Raw genomic sequence first — 20,448 nt, 5'->3', positions numbered from 1 at the left:
TAAACTCGCTTCCAGGTATTTTCAGCTGGACCGATGGACCGGTCCGTATTCTCGGTGTCTGTTTTGGACCGGGACTTCAGCTGGAAAAGAATTGGTCGGAAGTACAGTCTAAGGTCAAATCGTCAGTAAAGACTTGGATTGGAAGGAAATTGTCCTTGAAGGGTCGGGCGGAGGCGTGTGCTACATACGTCTTTCCGCTCATCCTTTACCGTTTGTCTGTACTTCCTCTCCCTGCAGAACGACTAACCCGCTTACAAGGGCGCCTCGATTCACTATTGTGGAACGAGGGTAAGCATTATGTCTGCAGAGAGGTCTGTGTTCAAAGTCCGAGCGAGGGAGGCCTGGGTCAGCCCAGTCTCTTGTGTCATAGAAACGCCAAGAGATTGGCTTTCCTGGGTCGTTCGCTTGAAGGAGACGCTCCTTGGGTCCCTGTGGTTGAGAACTCGTTTCCCAATCTCAAACCCAACCCTTCGGTAGAAGGTCGTCGTAGACCGAAGGGGGAGTCAAGTTCTTCTCCGAATGCCGGACCGCTCTTAGAGCTTTGCCGGGGACCAGTGTCCTCGATCAGCCAAGGAATAAACTATATCGGGATTTAGTGGAGGGGACCGCGAAGGATCCACTTTGTAGGCGGATGGGATGGTCGATGGAGGTTGTCCGTTCTCAATGGTGTTGGGCGCTGGGACGGGAGATTCTGAATAACTCGGAATTCTCCCTGACTTGGCGACTGGTCCGAAATGCGCTGCCCCTCTTCGAACTTTTCCGGTATAAAGAACATACCAGGCGCTTCTGTCCGTGCTGTGACGAACGTGAGCCCGAAACAATCGACCACGCGTTTTTTAGTTGCAGCCGGATTATTAAAGTACGTCGAGGGGGTAACAGCTCGCATCGATGCCGAGTGTCTGCTCGATCTCGACGTAGGAAGTTTTGTGTACAACATGGAGCCGCCGTTCCCCAGGGAGGAAAGTTTGGTTTTCCTGGCGATCCTAGCAGTAGCGCGCATGGTCATTTGGATCACGCGCCTCAAGATCGTTTACTTTAAACATTTGCTTAAAGTAAAGATCAGATGCGATTGGAAGAGGTTGCCTAGAGTGGAATTTGACAAGAGGTGGGTGCATAGCACTAGTTTGTGCATCCGTCGAGGAGCCAAGTTTCAGTACGTGTTCCCTCCTTGAGCATGGCACGGGTGGTGCTGGGTCCTTCGGAACCCATCCCGCTTAAGTTTAGCATAATTAATTAAAGAGACTCTTGACTGGTGGTATAAACGAGATCCCGCTCCTGTTATTATTTTTGGTACTAGAGAACCTCTGAGTCCACCCACTCCCCAATTACCTGCATGGGCGGTGCTGGGTCCTACGGAACCCATCCCGCCTAGGTTAGCATTAAAAGTTCAGTAAAGTAACTCTTGACTGGTGGTACAAATGAGATCCTGTTCCTGATTTTATTTTTTGGTATTAGAGAACCTCTGAGTCGACCCAACCCCTCTGCTCCTCATCTTTATTTTCTGATGCCCCCGGTCATCCCCCTACTCAGAGGTCACCTTCCTACCCCCTTCATCCGTTGCTTTATTTTCTCCCATCTCCATTAAGGCTACTTCCCCAAACCCCATTAGGGATGCCCTGCTTGTTTTCGGTTCCCCGGAAAACAGTGGGGGATCTAGCCACATAGAATAGTACTAACAACACAGTAGTAGTTTTTTTCCTTATTTTTTGAAATGAACATTTTTGTTAGCTTTTTCCCACTCCACGAACATTTTATTCTAATTAATTCAAGAACTTTATTTTTCTAATGAAATCGAACTTTATTTTCTCACACATGCATATACACACACGAAAAAAAAAAAAAAAAATGCACACACAACATACAGAAATGAATATACAAATTGTACATAGTTAAATTTTACATTGAACGCTGGGGTTATTAGTTAGATTAGGATCCACAGAGTGAATGAGGTATTTTGGTAAATGTTGCCAGTCAAGAGTAAGACTCCAAAGTCTTCATTATTCACTTTTTGTCACTTTAGTCAAAAAGACCCTGTACCCTCCCCCTCCCAATTTCTTATAGGGCCTTGTGCCTAATTTTGTTTTTAGTAAATGTTGCATGTTTTTTGTACTTTTGCCAGAAATAAAATATATAAATAAGATCAAAGTGTAGTATCTGTTCTTCATGTGTTACATTTCAATTTCTTCTCTCTCAGACGAAGAGAAATCCTTTACGATTAAGACAATTTTTTCTCCACGTTAAAAAGCAACCCCGGTGTCCAAATCTGTCCTGTGAAGAGGCATTGTGAATAGGTACTATGTTTAATGTAACAAAGTTTTAATATTAAAAAACTAACTGGAAAAAGTTATTTCTGATTTAATTACAAAATACCCTGGAAAATGTCCGTTCTGATTATTTTTTTTTGTTTACTTGCCTCCCCACAAGGGCGGAATTGGACATGAGGTCGGTTATAAATTTAGGGAGAACCCAGCTCCCCAAAAGGGGCACTCTGATCAACCCTGATCAATAACAAAAATAAAAATTGTGTCAGTAATGAAGGATTTACCTCCATTAACCAAGAGCAAAAAAGGGGGGGGGGGTTTAAGTCAGTGGCATGCTGAAACTAATACTACATTCAGAAATTCATGTTGAAGCAATGGTTGCCTAATCCCTAAGCGTGCTAATTTTTTTACTTTCGAAAAGCTGCTGAAACAGTTTATGATTTAAACATTACTTTATTTCAAGTATATTTTAAGCAGTGGGTTACGGGATATGAAGTCAGTCCCGGAAATTACTCAAACCGTTTATGATTTAACCATTACTTTATTTCATGTATATCTTAACAGTGGGGTGGGGGATATTAAATCAGTCCTGAAAATGGGTGAAACCGTTTACGCATTACGCATTACTTTATTTAATGTATATTTTTAACAGTAGGATGGGAGATAAGAAGTCGGTCCCAGGAATGGCTGAAAAAGTTTACGATTTATACATTACTTTATTTCATGTATATCTTCAACAGTGGGTTGGGGATTATAAGTCAGTTCCAGAAATGGCTGAAACAGTTTATTATTTATGGGCAAAAATCAGAAGCTCACAGTATAAATGCTGGAGTCTCTCAGGGGTCCATCCTGGGCCCAACTCTTTTCTTGATCTACATTAATGATCTTCCAAATCATATCCTTACATCATTCGTAGACATTTTTGCTGACGACACTACCATCTATGGTAGCACATCTAAGGCAGTAAACGACCAAGTTCTCTCCGATTCTCTGTCCTCTGATCTTGATCACGTTGTACAATGGGGAAAGGAGTGTCTGGTTACTTTTAATGCATCTAAAGACCAAGCTTCTATCTTTACATCATCAACGTTCTGATCCCCATCTGGCATCAATTAAAATGAATGACTCTCGTCTTGGGGAGGCCTCAAGTTTTGACAGGCTTCTGGGCTTGACCTTTACTCCTGATCTTAAATGGAATACGTACATCAAATCTGTTGCCAAGGCCGCTGGAAAAATGGTCGGATCCCTCTATCGATCCAGTAGATATCTCACTGCTGATGCAATTCTCTCTATATATATAAGAGCCAGATACGTCCAGGGATGGAATACTGTTGCCACATATGGGCAGGAGCTGCTAGAAAAGACTTGTCCTGCCTTGATAGGGTTCAAAATAGACTTTGTGGCCTGGTGGGAGATATCCTTTTCTCTTCGCTGCAACCTCTATCTCACAGAAGAGATGTTGCGAGTTTGTCTCTGCTTTATCGTTATTTTCATGGAAAGTGTTCGACTGAGCTTCAATCTATGGTCCCCCCCTTGCCAAACTTTCACAAGAAACACTCGACTAGCTGAAAACATTATCAATAATTTTCCCCACTCTTTATCTGTGCCTAAACCTAAACATAGATTCCATGATCAAAGCTTTTTCTTAGAACTGCACGCCTGTGGAATTGTCTTCCGTTTTCCTGCTTTCCAGCTGTAAATAATATGGTTGTCTTCAAGTCCAACGTGAACAAGTTTCTGATGAGCCGTTCCACTTAAGTTAACAAATTTACCGAACTTCCATTACTATCGATTACTATATTGTCCTTTTGACTACTGTAGACTCTTTAACCCTTATCCTTGAGTGGCCTATCGGCCTTGATAAGTGGTGACGCCTATGTAAAAAAAAAAGAAAAAGACATTACATTATTATCATGTATATTTTTAGCAGTGGGTTGGGTATATAATGTCAGTCCTGGAAATGGCTGAAACAGTTTACGATTAAAACATTACTTTATTTAATGTATATTTTCAACAGTGGGGTGGCGGATATTAAATCAGTCCCGGGATTGAATGAGATGTGCAAATATATACTATCAGAAAGCGTTGCCCAGTATTGAATGAGATAGGTGGGTATTTTGCTACTATATAGTAGCAAAATACCCAGCGTCGCCTGGGATCAAATAAGATAGGTGAACGATATATATTAGCAGAATATGCGGCGTTGGATAAGATAGGCGAAACATGTATACTATGAGAATACCCAGAATTGATTGATTTGTTTGTAATGAAATAATCAGCCCAGGCAATATATCAAAGTTATTATTTAAGTAAGGGGGAGCGAGATAATGGGTTAAAGTTATGAAAATTATTGTCGAAATTAGTAACATATCCAAGAATTATGAAAAATGATGAAATGTGAGTTACTTGATTGGTGTGTTTGTAATGATATAATAAGCCCAGACAATATATCAAATATATTATATAAGTAGGAGGGAGAGGCATAATGTGGGTTTTTAATTATAAAAAGTAGTGTCGAAATTAGTAACATATCCAGGATTATGAACGAAGATTAAATGTGAGTTAATCGATTGTGTGTTTATAATAAATTAATCAGCCCAGGAAATATATCAAAGTAATTATTTTAGTAAGAGAGGGCGATAAGGATGGTTTAAATTATGAAAAATAATTGTCGAAATTAGTAACATATCCAAGAATTATGAAAAATGTAATATGTTATTTAATGCATTAGTGTGTTTGCAATGAAATAATCAGACCAGACAATATATCAAAGTTATTATTTTAGTAAGTGGGGCAATGAAATGAAAGTGGATTAAAATGATGAAAAATGACTGTAAACATTATTAACATATCCAAGAATTATGAAAAATGACAAAATGTGAGTTAATTGATTGGTGTGTTTGAAATGAAATAATCATCCCAGATAATATATCAAAGTTATTATTTTAGTAGTGGGGGGGTTGATAATGTGGGTTAAAATATTAAAAATAATTGTCGAAATGAGTAACATATCCAAGAATTAAGAAAAATGATGAAGTGTGAGTTAATTGATAGTTGTGTTTTTTTATGAAATAATAAGCCCAGACACTATATCAAAGTAATTTTTTAGTAAGAGAGGGCGACGAGAATGGTTTCAATTATACAAAATTATTGTCGAAATTAATAACATATCCAAGAATTACGAAAAATGACAAAATGCGATTTAATTGATTGGTGTGTTTATAATAAAATAATCAGCCTAGACAATATATCAAAGTTATTATTTAGTAAAGAGAGATGGGCGAAAATGTGGGTTAAAATTATGAAAAATGATTGTCGAAATAAGTAACATATCCAAGAATTATGAAAAATGATTAAATGTGATTTCATGCATTAATGTATTTGTAATGAAATAATAAGCCCAGACAGTATTTCAAAGTTATTATTTTATTAAGAGAGGGCGATACTGTGGATATAAATTATGAAAAATGATTGTCGAAATTAGTAACATACCCAAGAATTATGAAAAATGATGAAATGGAGGTTAATTGATTAGTGTGTTTGTAATGAAATAATCAGCCCAGCAAATATATCAAAGTTATTATTTTAGCAAGGTTGGGTGACAACGTTGGTTTAAATTATAAAAAAATATTGTCGAAATTAGTAACATATCCAAGAATTACGAAAAATGATGAAATGTGAGTTGATTGATGTGTGTGTTTGTAATGAACTAGTCAGCCTAGACAATATATCAAAGTTACTATTTTAGTAAGGTGTGCAATATGATGAGTTTAAATGATGAAAAATTATTGTCAAAATTAATACCATATCCAAGAATGATTAAAAATGATGAAATGTGAGTTAATTGATAGTTGTGTTTTTTTTTTATAAAATAATTAGCCAATACAATATATAAAATTTACTATTTTAGTAAAGGGAGGGGCGATAATGTGGATCGAAATTATGAAAAATTATTGTCAAACATAGTAACATATTCAATAATTATGAAAAATGATAAAAACGTGAGTTAATTGACCGGTGTGTTTGTAATGAAATAATCAGCCCAGAAAATATATCAAAGTTATTATTTTAGTAAGGGGGCGATATAGTTTTAATAAAAAAGAATGCTCACAGCAAGCCCAGCAACAATATATTACATATGAAAAATACTGCTGTGGAGTTTCCACAGGTCCTGCTAGTTAGAATAATAGTAACAAACTTAGAAGCCTCTCTAGCATAGTCACCCACAACATAACTATGAAGCAAGATAACCATAAAAGTATAATTACCACCAATAATAATAGATCTCAGAATAACCACTAATATAGAATATAATAGACAGATAAACCCTCCTAAAAGAATTAAACAAAAGAAAAATATATGGTTGAATCACCCATAGAACAATAGAGTAAAAACATGTCTAAATAATTTTTTAAAATCTATTGAAAACTTCTTTAAGCACCTACATACAGCATAATACTAAGCAAAAATTCTACAAAAATCTTTATCGCTAGACAAAAACCAAATCTCTCTCATAAATAATCTCAAGACCAATAATACAAATTATTCTTTGAAATCAACAATAATAAAAAATTTTTTTAAATCTTACTACCCAGGGTTTCAATGTTTCCATCTATCTAATGCTGAGGATACCGCAAAACTTATAGTACCTAAAAAGGTTAAATGTAATAAATTCTAAGAATGAAATTGTAGCCAACAGTAGACACAAAAACTTTTAAATAGTCGAAATTGCACAATCCCCAATTCCTGCTAGTGAAAGATCGAAACCCACCTCTTCCTTTGCATGTAACTTATTTTCCCTTTTTTCTTTCACTTTTCCACTCCCGCTCTGCTTCCCTCTTTAGAATCCCTGTATATTTTCTATCAGCCATCATTTCATCATGTTACTCTTCAAGCATAGTTTGTTTTCTTTTTATATTGCTCTGCACTGATTTACCTCCCTTTTTGTTTGGGTGTTAAATATCTTTTCTTAGGCCATCGAATAGTATTTTGCCCATCTAAATATTTATGACTTTGATTTCCATAAACACAGCTGAACCCAACTCATGAACGGACATGATCTCCCAAATGTCTTGGACCTCTGCCTGAACCAAATGTCTCCTTTCAGTTTTCCTCATGGCGTGCATTTGCATTTATTGGACAGATGCTTACATAATTGCTTGGGGCCCCACAAGGTTTTCTAATTTCTTTATTTTATTCTAATACTATCATTATTTTTTATTCTATTCCTTTATTGTTTACATGCATATAATTTTTCTTTATCATTTATTATCAAACATTATCTTCAGAGACACCTCCCACTTTATTTTCACCTTGGCACATTTCTCATTTTTATGTAATTTCTTACCTCACCATCCATTACTCTTTTAGAATGCACGTTAGTCACGAATTCAGCTCCCTATCCTTTCTCTTGTTTTGTTCCTATATCTCATGTCCTACACCTCACCCATCTTCTTTCCATGTTTTTATTCTTCCTTCTATTTTTCTTTTTATGTTTATTTTCACCCTTATTTCTATTTTTTAATTCATATTTATTTTTGTTTATTTTAATGTCTTATCTTACATTACCTTCCTAATGTATCCTACGCTGGATGTTGCATTTCCCTATATCTGTAATCTAGCTCTCTCCTCTTCTGATGAGAAGCATTATGCTTCGGAATACTTATATATAAAGAGCATCTGTAACCCCTCTTCCTATTGATGTTTTTCCTTGTTGAACTGACAAATAAATTCATATATATGCGTATATTTATTTTATTTTGTCAATAATTTCTTTCTATATTTATGCTCCACCTTGATATATTGAGCTTCTTATATCTTGATGAGTCTTTTGTAAAGCGTTTATTAATATTTCTGAATCCCACTTGATTATAAATATTATTAGGTTGACAAGTTCTTGCGGAATTTTTTCATTATAATTCCTTTACTTTATATATCATTTTAAAGAGCGTTTTTCACTATCTAATTATTTAAATTACAAATGTTTTAAAACAATTATGTCTTTTCAAAACGTTGAATACAAGATGGAAAAAAGCAAATTCATACAAATTTTTTTATTTCATTTTAAGCTAGGCTGAAAAGCTGCTGAAACAGCTCACGATATCAACAAAGCATTTGACCCAGGAACAACTACTGAATGCACTGCACAATGGTGGTTTAAGAAATTTTGTGATGGTGACAAGAGTCTTGAAGATGATGAGTGTAGTGGTTGGCCATCAGATGTTTACAACGATCAATTAAAAGTCTTAGTTGAAGCTAATCCATACACAACTGTTCAAGAACTTGCTTCTGAATTAGACGTACCATATTTTTCCAACTACTTGAGAGAAATTGGAAAAACAGAAAACACTTGATAAATGGGTGCCTCACGAATTGAACGACAACCAAAAGAAATATTGTTATGAAGTGTCATCTCCCCTTCTTTTACGCAACAAGAACAACCCATTTCTCGATCAGGTTGTGCCTTGTGATGAAAAGTGGGCTCTTTATGATAACTGGCGATGCTCAGCTCAGTGGTTAGACACTAACGAAGCTCCACGACACTTCCCAAAGCAAGAGTTGCACCAAATGATGGTCATGCTGACTGTTTGGTGGTCTGCGACCTGTCTCATCCATTACAGGTTTTTGAATACAAGCGAAACAATTATGGCAGAGAAGTACTGTCAACAAATGGATGAAATGCAACAGAAATTTCGACAACACCCAGCATTAGTCAACAAAAAGGCCCAATCCTCCTCCACGACAATGCTTGACCGCACATTGCTAAACTGACTCTGCAGAAGTCAAACGAATTAGGCTACGAAACTGCCTCATCTGTCATACTCTCCAGACCTAATGACTACCACTTTTTTAAGCATCTCGGCAACTTTCTGGGTGAGAAATGCTTAAAAAACCTAAGCAATATCAAAAATATCTTCAGTGTCTTCATTGCCACCAGAACTCAAGATTTTTACGTTACTGGCATAAATACACTTTGTTTTGTGTTGGCAAAATTGTGTTGATTCTGATGGTGCTTATTTCGATCAATAAATTTTTGTTTGAGCTGAGATATGTGCATCTGAATTTAAAAGTTAAAAACCACAAGAGCTTTGTCAACCTGATATGTACATATAGCTTGTATTATTTAAAAATATGGTGTTCAACTAAATACTCATCATACATTTTTCAGGATAAAAAATATTCAATTAATGCTTCAATTTCTTCTCTTCATGTTTTTTTTTCTCTTATCACTAATTAAAATCCATTTTATCCTAAGCTGTGCAGTAGAAAAGTCAATAAATATAGACAGTCATAAGAGTTGAAAAAGATGCTTATCTTTTAAAAGTTACTTATTTAAAGAAAAAAAAAAAGAAATATGCTAAAATTGAGAAAGAAAAAAAGAAACACATACTGTATAAGCTTTGCTTTTGCTACTAAGAACTTTAGATATTCCAAAATCTCCAATTTTAACAATCTGCTTTTTTTTATCCAGTAAAATATTCTGCGTTTTTAGATCACGATGTAAAATTTGTTTCGAGTCGACATGTTGAAGGGAAAGCAACATTTGTGCAAAGTAATGAAGAATAACCTGAAAAAAAACAAAAAGAATCAATTTTACATCAAGGTAATGTTGTGATTTTGTTGCAGTGGGCAGAAAGCTGTGAATGTGCTAATCGACTGTACAACTAACAAAATAAACACAAAACAAGGAAATTGATGGCAATAACAAAGAGAGATGACATACACAGATCGTCGATTAAAGACAATAAGATATCATGTTTTATTTTTAGTAAGAAAAAAGGTAGAATGTATAGCAATGGAGATTATGAATCAGGATCGTCTGGAGTGGAATAATCCAGGCATTTCGTGAGGTTGAAATTCTTGCATCCCTGAGGTAGGATAATGTGCCTCGGATTGAGAAGAGTTGTATAGGTAGAAATGGCACTGGGAACTAGTAACTGGACAATAATGGGCACTGAAACAGGGTAGCTAGCCGTCAGTGGGCTCTGGAAACTGGTAGCTGGACATCTCACTATACTGCCCAGATTTATATATTGCACAAAAAAGTGATACAAAGAATATATTGCACAAAAAAGTGATACAAAGAATATATTGCACAAAAAAGTGATACAAAGAATATATTGTACAAAACAGTGAGACAACGAATATATTGTACAAAAAAGTGATACAAAGAATATATTGTACAAAAAAGTGAATATAAAGAATATATTATACAAAAAAGTGATACAAAGAATATATTGTACAAGAAAGTGATACAAAAAATATATTGTACAAAAAAGTGAATACAAAGAATATATTGCACAAAAAAGTGATACAAAAAATATATTGTACAAAAAAAAATACAAAGAATATATTGCACAAAAAAGTGATACAAAGAATATATTGCACAAAAAAGTGATACAAAGAATATATTGCACAAACCAGTGAGACAAAGAATATATTGTACAAAAAAGTGATACAAAGAATATATTGCACAAAAAAGTGATACAAAGAATATATTGCACAAACCAGTGAGACAAAGAATATATTGTACAAAAAAGTGAATACGAAGAATATATTGTACAAAAAAGTGATACTAAAAATATATTGTACAAAATATAAATACAAAGAATATATTGTACAAAAAAGTGATACAAAGAATATATTGTACAAAAAAGTGATACAAAGAATATATTGTACAAAAAATAAATACAAAGAATATATTGTACAAAAAAGTGATACAAAGAATATATTGTACAAAAAAGTGATTAAAAGAATATATTGTACAAAAAATAAATACAAAGAATATATTGTACAAAAAAGTGATACAAAGAATATATTGTACAAAAAAGTGATACAAAGAATATATTGTACAAAAAATAAATACAAAGAATATATTGTACAATACAGTGATTAAAAGAATATATTGTACAAAAAAGTAAATACGAAGAATATATTGTACAAAAAAGTGATACAAAGAATATATTGTACAAAAAAGTGATACAAAGAATATATTGTACAAAACAAATACAAAGAATATATTGTACAAAACAAAAATACGAAGAATATATTGTACAAAACATAAATACAAAGAATATATTGTACAAAAAATAAATACAAAGAATATATTGTACAAAAAATAAATAAAAAGAATATATTGTACAAAAAATAAATAAAAAGAATATATTGTACAAAAAATAAATACAAAGAATATATTGTACAAAAAAGTGATTAAAAGAATATATTGTACAAAAAATAAATACAAAGAATATATTGTACAATAAATAAATACAAAGAATATATTGTACAAAACAGTGATTAAAAGAATATATTGTACACAAAATAAATACAAAGAATATATTGTACAAAAAATAAATACAAAGAATATATTGTACAAAAAAGTGATATAAAGAATATATTGTATAAAAAAGTGATACAAAGAATATATTGTACAAAAAATAAATACAAAGAATATATTGTACAAAACATAAATACAAAGAATATATTGTACAAAAAAGTGATTAAAAGAATATATTGTACAAAAAAGTGATATAAAGAATATATTGTACAAAAAAGTGATACAAAGAATATATTGTACAAAAAAGCCATACAAAGAATATATTGTACAAAAAATAAATACAAAGAATATATTGTACAAAAAATAAATACAAAGAATATATTGTACAAAAAAAGTAAATATAAAGAATATATTGTACAAAAAAGTTATGTAAAGAATATATTGTACAAAAAATAAAAACAAAGAATATATTGTACAAAAAAGTGATATAAAAAATATATTGTACGAAAAATAAATACAAAGAATATATTGTATAAAAAAGTGATTACAAAGAATATATAGTACAAAAAAGTGATACAAAGAATATATTGTACAAAAAAGTGATACAAAGAATATATTGTACAAAAAAGTGATACAAAGAATATATTGTACAAACAGTGATATAAAGAATATATTGTACAAAATATAAATACAAAGAATATATTGTACAAAAAATAAATACAAAGAATATATAGTACAAAAAAGTAAATACAAAGAATATATTGTACAAAGTGATACAAAGAATATATTGTACAAAACATTGACACAAAGAATATATTGTACAAAAAATAAATAAAAAGTATATATTGTACAAAAAAGTGACGCAAAGAATATATTGTACAAAAAATAAATAAAAAGTATATATTGTACAAAAAAGTGACACAAAGAATATATTGTACAAAAAATAAATAAAAAGTATATATTGTACAAAAAAGTGACGCAAAGAATATATTGTACAAAAAATACAAAGATTATATTGTACAAAAAATAAATACAAAGAATATATTGTACAAAAAGTGACACAGAGAATATATTGTACAAAAAGTGACACAGAGAATATATTGTACAAAAAAGTGACAGAAAGAATATATTGTACAAAAATAAATACAAAGAATATATTGTACAAAAAAGCGACCAAAAAATATATTGTACAAATAAATGAGTACAATGAATATATTGTACAAAAAAGTGATACAAAGAATATATTGTACAAAAAATAAATACAAACAATATATTGTACAAAAAATAAATACAAAGAATATATTGTACAAAAAATAAATACAAAGAATATATTGTACTAAAAAGTGATACAAAGAATATATTGTACAAAAAATAAATACAAAGAATATATTGTACAAAAAAGTGATACAAAGAATATATTGTACAAAAAATAAATACAAAGAATATATTGTACAAAAAAGTAAATACAAAGAATATATTGTATAAAAAAGTGATATAAAGAATATATTGTACAAAAAATAAAAACAAGGAATATATTGTACAAAAAATTAATAAAAAGAATATATTGTACAAAAAAAGTAAATATAAAGAATATATTGTACAAAAAAAGGTATACAAAGAATATATTGTACAAAAAATAAATACAAAGAATATATTGTACAAAAAATAAATACAAAGAATATATTGTACAAAAAAGTGATACAAAGAATATATTGTACAAAAAAGTGATATAAAGAATATATTGTACAAAAAAGTGATACAAAGAATATATTGTACAAAAAATAAATACAAAGAATATATTGTACAAAAAAGTGACACAAAGAATATATTGTACAAAAAAGTGACACAAAGAATATATTGTACAAAAAATAAATACAAAGAATATATTGTACAAAAAAGTGACATAAAGAATATATTGTACAAAAATAAATACAAAGAATATATTGTACAAAAAAGTAAATACAAAGAATATATTGTACAAAAAAGTGATATAAAGAATATATTGTATAAAAAAGTGATACAAAGAATATATTGTACAAAAAAGTGATACAAAGAATATATTGTACAAAAAATAAATACAAAGAATATATTGTACAAAAAATAAATACAAAGAATATATTGTACAAAAAAGTGACACAATATATTGTACAAAAAATAATACAAAGAATATATTGTACAAAAAAAGTAAATACAAAGAATATATTGTACAAAAAAGTGATATAAAGAATATATTGTATAAAAAAGTGATACAAAGAATATATTGTACAAAAAAGTGATACAAAGAATATATTGTACAAAAAAGTGATACAAAGAATATATTGTACAAAAAATAAATACAAAGAATATATTGTATAAAACAGTAACACAAAGAATATATTGTACAAAAAAGTGACACAAAGAATATATTGTACAAAAAAGTGATACAAAGAATATATTGTACAAAAAAGTGATACAAAGAATATATTGTACAAAAAAGTGATATAAAGAATATATTGTACAAAAAAGTGATACAAAGAATATATTGTACAAAAAATAAATACAAAGAATATATTGTACAAAAAAGTGACACAAAGAATATATTGTACAAAAAAGTGACACAAAGAATATATTGTACAAAAAATAAATACAAAGAATATATTGTACAAAAAAGTGACACAAAGAATATATTGTACAAAAATAAATACAAAGAATATATTGTACAAAAAAGTGATACAAAGAATATATTGTACAAAAAAGTGATACAAAGAATATATTGTACAAAAAAGTGATACAAAGAATATATTGTACAAAAAAGTGATACAAAGAATATATTGTACAAAAAATAAATACAAAGAATATATTGTACAAAAAAGTGACACAATATATTGTACAAAAAATAAATACAAAGAATATATTGTACAAAAAAGTGATACAAAGAATATATTGTACAAAAAATAAATACAAAGAATATATTGTACAAAAAAGTGATATAAAGAATATATTGTACAAAAAAAAGTTAATACAAAGAATATATTGTACAAAAAAGTAAATACAAAGAATATATTGTACAAAAAAGTGAATACAAAGAATATATTGTACAAAAACAATAAATACAAAGAATATATTGTACAAAAAAGTAAATAAAAAGAATATATTATACAAAAATGTAAATACAAAGAATAATACAAAGAAAGGTTGTATTTCTGACAGTTAATTAGGCAGTCTTGCATTATGTTACAATATTTTCCACCACAAGAATATTAACCTTGTGGTTTATATAATGCTTAGTAGAGTTCATTATGAGTGAATGGATAAGTCCGCATAACACATATCTAAGTTTTGGGAAAATTAAACGAAAGTAATATCATAACCAGCCTCTTCTCCATACAGATCATGAAAGAGCTACTCATTGGGATTAAATTACGCATTAATACAGTAACTCAATTGAATTTACATTACTCATCAATGGATCAATCTGTTTGCGATGAAGCAAGCATATGCAAATATCTGATTAAAAGACTGAGAAGTTATAAGTATAAGGTTCAGTATCAACATCAGTTACCCTGTATCATCAGCATTTAGATACCAGACAACAAGTTGTTGGCATTAAGGAGCTGGGAGGAGGACGAATCATCAAGTCTGCCTAATCTAATGAACACGAGTGTGAACAGCCTCACAAAATAATGCTTGTGTTTTGTGTCATTCATCAGAGAAAATAGAAAATACTTTCAGTGCAAAATGATTCAAACACTGCCCCAGTGATAATGGACACCTATGCCAGTTTAGATGCAGATAATTTGTGTGATGCCTTTGTGGCAGAAAAGGTGAATACAATTTCAAACATCTGGGACAGCGAGTTGAGACATGTCTTATGTAAATAAAGTGATGAAAATGAACTTGAGATAAAAAGGGATAAAGATCAGACCAGAGAGGGGCTAGTTTGAAAGTCAGATGACAGCATGTAAAATGGACGTTCAACTCATGATGGCAACAATCAATGATATGCAAACATCCTAGGCAGCAAATCAATTCATATTTGAAGGAAATATTGAATCAAATAAAGATTAGATACCCTGTAGCAGAAGACAAAGATTGTCAAACATTTCAAGTGACACCGGTTGTTCGACCTTGACATTGCCGATGGTTATTTGTAAACATGTCAAATAGCAGATATGGTCAAATGTTCGTAAGCAAGATTTTTTGAAAAATATATTGGCAAAACATTTTAAGATTTAAAAGAAAAAATATGTACAGAACATTTTCTTTAATATTAAATATATTCAAAACTTTTAAGGATTAAAAAAACAAAAGTTTTTAGTGTAAGTAACAAAACGAACGTAAATTTAACAAAATATATTTAAATAAATGGGTGTCTTTTTGAGTGCGTTTTTTTTTAATATATTTACAGAACTTTAATAAAACTAATAATAGTAATAATAATAATAATTATAATAAAAATTTTAAAAAATAAAAATGAACTATATTAATTACAAAACATTAGAAACTGAAAATTTTGGACGCTAAACTTACTTGTACTTAATTGGCCTTTATGCAAATAGCAAGTTTTTATTTTTTTAAATAAAAATGAAAATTATAAAAAGATTTACCTTGTGATACTACACTTCATCTTTATAAAAATAAAAGTTATAAAAGATATGTGAATACATTTTTTAAAATCTGGATTGTTTTGCTTATACTTGTGATTTTATTACGCATAAAAATTGCCTCGGTCTAGAAGGATTTCTCCTTCACTGACCACCTACATACATCACACTTTAAATATATATTACATTGTATTAAAAACGCACAAAGAAAGATAAAAAATTTTAAAAAAAAAAAAAAAAAAAAAATCACTATACATAAAAATTAATCTTGGTCGCAAAAATCCGAACAAGTCAGTTATTTTATATTTATTTCTGCCATTAAAAAGTTTGGTTATAATAATTTCATTTAAATTGTTTTTTTAAATTATGTATTTTTTAATTGACATCATCCTAAATTCTCAGTTATAACGTTGGTTTATTTATTTATTTGGTATTATTTTACGACTTGCCCTAGCGTAGTATAAACACCCCCAACCACCCCATGTTAAGAATGGCTTTCAGAATAAGCACCTCTTAACCACCCCATGTTAAGAATGGCTTTTGAGGTTGGGGGTGTTTATTCCGAAAGCTGTTCTTAACATAGAGAGGTTGGAGTGTTTATAATACACTGGGGCATGTGGTAAAAATTTGCCATTTATTTATTTACTTATATTATTATTATTAGTAGTAGTAGTAGTAGTAGTAGTAGTTTTATTAAAAAGTTCTGTAAATATATAAAAAAGAACGCACTGAGAAAGACACCCATTTATTTCAAGATATTTTGTTTACATACGTTCATTTTATTACTTACATTAAAAAGTTTTGCGTAAATAGAAAAAAGCTTTGTTTTTTTTTAATCTTTAAAAGTTTATTAAAAAACATGTTTTGTAAATATTTATTTTTACTTTTAAATCTTTCAAAGTTTTGTAAATATATTTTTAAAAAATCTTGCTCGCGAACATTTGACCATGTCTGCTATTTGACATGTTTACAAACAACCAACGGCAATGTCAAGGTCGAACAACCGGTGCCACTTGAAATGTTCGCCAATCAATCATTGTCTTCTGCTACAGGGTATCTAATCTTTACTTGATCCGAAACATTTTAAGTTCAATAAAAAGAGGAATAATCAGCTTTAGTTTGCTGCATTTGAAGATTGGATTCCGTACAAAGGTTCTTTTCTAGTGTATGTGTGTTTAAATTCCATATGAAATGTTGTTCCTGCTTTTCATGTCTGCTGCCAGTTGGGAAAGGTTGCATTCATCAGCATAGTTTTTTTTTTTCTCACAATATTTTGATGAGGCTACAAAAGAACTTTGTAGGTTCTATTTTGTGTCCTACTGGAGCCACCCCCTCATTGCATTTAAATAAAATGAACTTTTCAATATAATCCCATGCGCAAATTCTATAGCAAGCCCTACTCTCCCCAATGGTTTACTTCTACTTGTGCAGCTGCCATAGGGCAAAGGCAGCATGCATACCACAAATTAAACCAACATAAGTCCAGTTCAAACAGACAGAAGTACATAGAAGCCAGAAATAACTGTAAGAAAGAAATAGTGACAGCTAAGAAAGAATTTACTGAAACTACCAAAAAACGCATCGAAGCACAGAAATTAGGAACCCGTGACTTCTGGAAAATCTACAACAGTGTAGTAAATAATGGGCAATCAATAATTTCCCCACTATTCAACAATCATGAGGTTGTTTGCTCTGCAACTGAGAAGACTAACATGCCAGACAGTTTGCCTCCAACTCCACACTAGACCCTGCTAACCACCCCCTCCCTGACTTTCCTTTATGGACAGACGCCACACTAGACGATCTGAAAATCACCCTTTCTCAGGTGCATGTTATCATAAGAAATCTTGACACTTCAAATGCATGTGGACCTGATCTCATCCCGGCTGTGCTATTACAAAAGTGTGCAGCCGAAGTAGCTCCAGTTCTCTCCAAACTTTACAACAAATGCCTTAATGAATCTTGCTTCCCTGCCTGTTGGAAAACTGCATCTGTAGTACCAGTTTTCAAGAATTCTGGCGAAAGAACTGACCCAGTAAATTATCACCCCATTAGCCTCACACTTTTCGACAAAATATTTGAGACCATAATTAACCAAGCTCTAGTCCATCACCTTACAGATGCTAAACTTCTTACTGACCAACAATATGGATTTAGGCAAGCCCGTTCCACAGGAGACAACCTAACTGTAATCTCAGGACGTATATACCATTCACTGGACAAAGCGGGGGAGGGTAGAGTGGTAGCTCTAAATATATCTAAGGCTTTTGACAGGGTATGGCATGAGGGTCTTCAAGAAAATCAGATCATACGGTATCACTGGACGAATACTTAACATAATTAAATCCTTAGATAAGAGAAAAATCCAGGTTGTCCTTGACAATATGATATAATCCATACAATAAAATCCAGGTTGTCCTTAAACAATATGATATAAATGCGGGAGTGCCTCAGAGGTCTATCCTTGGACCTCTCTTATTCCTAATATTCATAAATGACCTCCCTGACAAAATTGTCGGGTATATATGCTGATGACACCACGCTCTATAACAGACATGACAGGAAAACAAATGAACACATATCTAAAGAAATGGCAGAAACACTAGAAGATGACCTCCGATCCGTAGTGGAATGGGGCCAAAAATTGATGGTCACAATAATTACAAGAAACCTTCTCTACCACCAATAGCAATGGCCAATGACCCTTTATCTGAAAGTACATCTTTTAGGCTCCTCGGCCTAAAGTTCACAGGAAATATGAGTTGGAACAATTACATTGAGAACATTGCCAGGACCGCTGCGAAGAAGGTGTGTTCTCTCTTCTGTGCTAGAAAGCTATTAACGCCCGAAATTATTCTATACCTCTATAAAGCCACCATTCTCCCATGTATGGAGTATTGTTGTCATATTTGGGCTGGTGCATCTGCTACTAGTCTCTCGCTCCTAGACAAGGTTCAAAAGAGAGTCGCCAATCTGATAGGTCCTGAACTGTCATCTAAACTTCAGCCTGTCCCATCGACAAAATGTTGCATCCCTCTGCCTGTTCTACAAGTACTTTAATGGTGAATGCTCTGATGAACTGCAAGCACTTGTGCCCCCTCGACGTAAATACCCCCAACAAACCTGACAAGCAACAAAATCCCACCCCTTCACAGTAGAGATCCCTAGATGTAAGAGAGTCTTTTACTCCAGTAGTTTCTTCCCCAGAACCGCTAGACTTTGGAATTCCCTTCCGGGTCCCTGCTTCCCCAACTGTACTGACATGCAGAAGTTCAAGTGTAACGTGAACTGACATCTTGCTGCCCAACTCCCTACACAGTACCTCTGATGATTATGTCCCTGATAGAAACCCCCTATAACAAAGTGGCAATGTGCCTTGCTTGGGGTGAAAATGCAATAAAAAAATAAAAACTGGACATTTAAGGACTTTGCATTTCCTATGTCATTTAAAAACTTAGCTTCTAACATATATTACAACGGCTGATGCAATTTAGACAATGGCCCTCACATGAGGGGGTATTAATATGCAGAAAAGCTGCCAAGAGGTAGTCCCCAAAATGGTGCATATTCTATCCTGATGACCCAACATTACCTGGAGACCAGAATAAAATATCCTACAAGTGAAAACAGTTAATAGACATGATTATATACAAGTCTATTAGGTAAGGTGTTTTTCTAAACAATACTTTCTGTTGGTTGCTTCATTGTGAGTTTCTGCTACTGTTCTGATAGCAAATATTCTTTCACATTTTTTTTTATCTGGAACACAGCAAAGTAGTAAAATATAGCAACATCCATCACCCTATAAAAAATCCAGAAAAGCTTTTTTCAACCCTGACTGTCTGGCCCATTAAATTAATGAATTATTTTAAAGTCAAATCTAGAATTTGCCACAAGTACTAAAGGCCAAAATAGCTTATAATATAATGCCACTAGGTTAAGTTAAAGTATAATGAAAACTATCAATAATCTATGATCAACAAGGAAATGTGCTAGGAAAGAGAAATAAGAGTAAAAACAGTAAATCTTAAAGGTGGCTAACGGTTATAGTGTCACTTCCTGTAAGAGAATATGGAAAGGAAATTCATTCTTAAAAAAAGAGCAATCAAAGTTAACTATCAAGCCCTTATTTTTTTATTGATAAGAAACTGTAACAGAGGAGCCAAGTGTAGTATCTGGTCTGATATTACACATTATCTGTCCTCAGTCAATGAAAGAGAAATGTTTCTAGATACACCAGTTTTTTGGTACCCTTTTATGGAGAAGCTGATTTTTCTCCATATTAAAAACTATGTATCTTATTCTGCCCTCGTGGAGGTGCAAGTAA

At 31.8% G+C, this 20,448-nt stretch overlaps 1 protein-coding gene across 6 annotated transcripts in view; it reads right to left on the bottom strand.

Moving 5' to 3' along the window:
* Positions 1 to 20,448, bottom strand: part of LOC145256465 (serine/threonine-protein kinase Nek8-like) — a 453,710-nt gene that overhangs the window by 322,937 nt on the left and 110,325 nt on the right. For 4 of the 6 annotated variants that reach the window (XM_080115404.1, XM_080115411.1, XM_080115443.1 and 1 more), the window contains one exon: positions 9,652 to 9,828. The exons of the other annotated variants lie outside the window; for them this stretch is intronic. In XM_080115404.1, coding sequence (XP_079971530.1) covers positions 9,652 to 9,828 — 177 coding nt within the window. The remainder of the gene's footprint in view (positions 1 to 9,651; positions 9,829 to 20,448) is intronic. 6 annotated transcript variants of the gene reach the window in all.

Source organism: Euprymna scolopes, chromosome 3 (genome assembly GCF_053919585.1).
Source record: "Euprymna scolopes isolate OS-2025 chromosome 3, ASM5391958v1, whole genome shotgun sequence".
Classification (NCBI taxonomy): domain Eukaryota; kingdom Metazoa; phylum Mollusca; class Cephalopoda; order Sepiida; family Sepiolidae; genus Euprymna; species Euprymna scolopes.
This window is presented reverse-complemented; position numbering and strand designations above follow the sequence as displayed.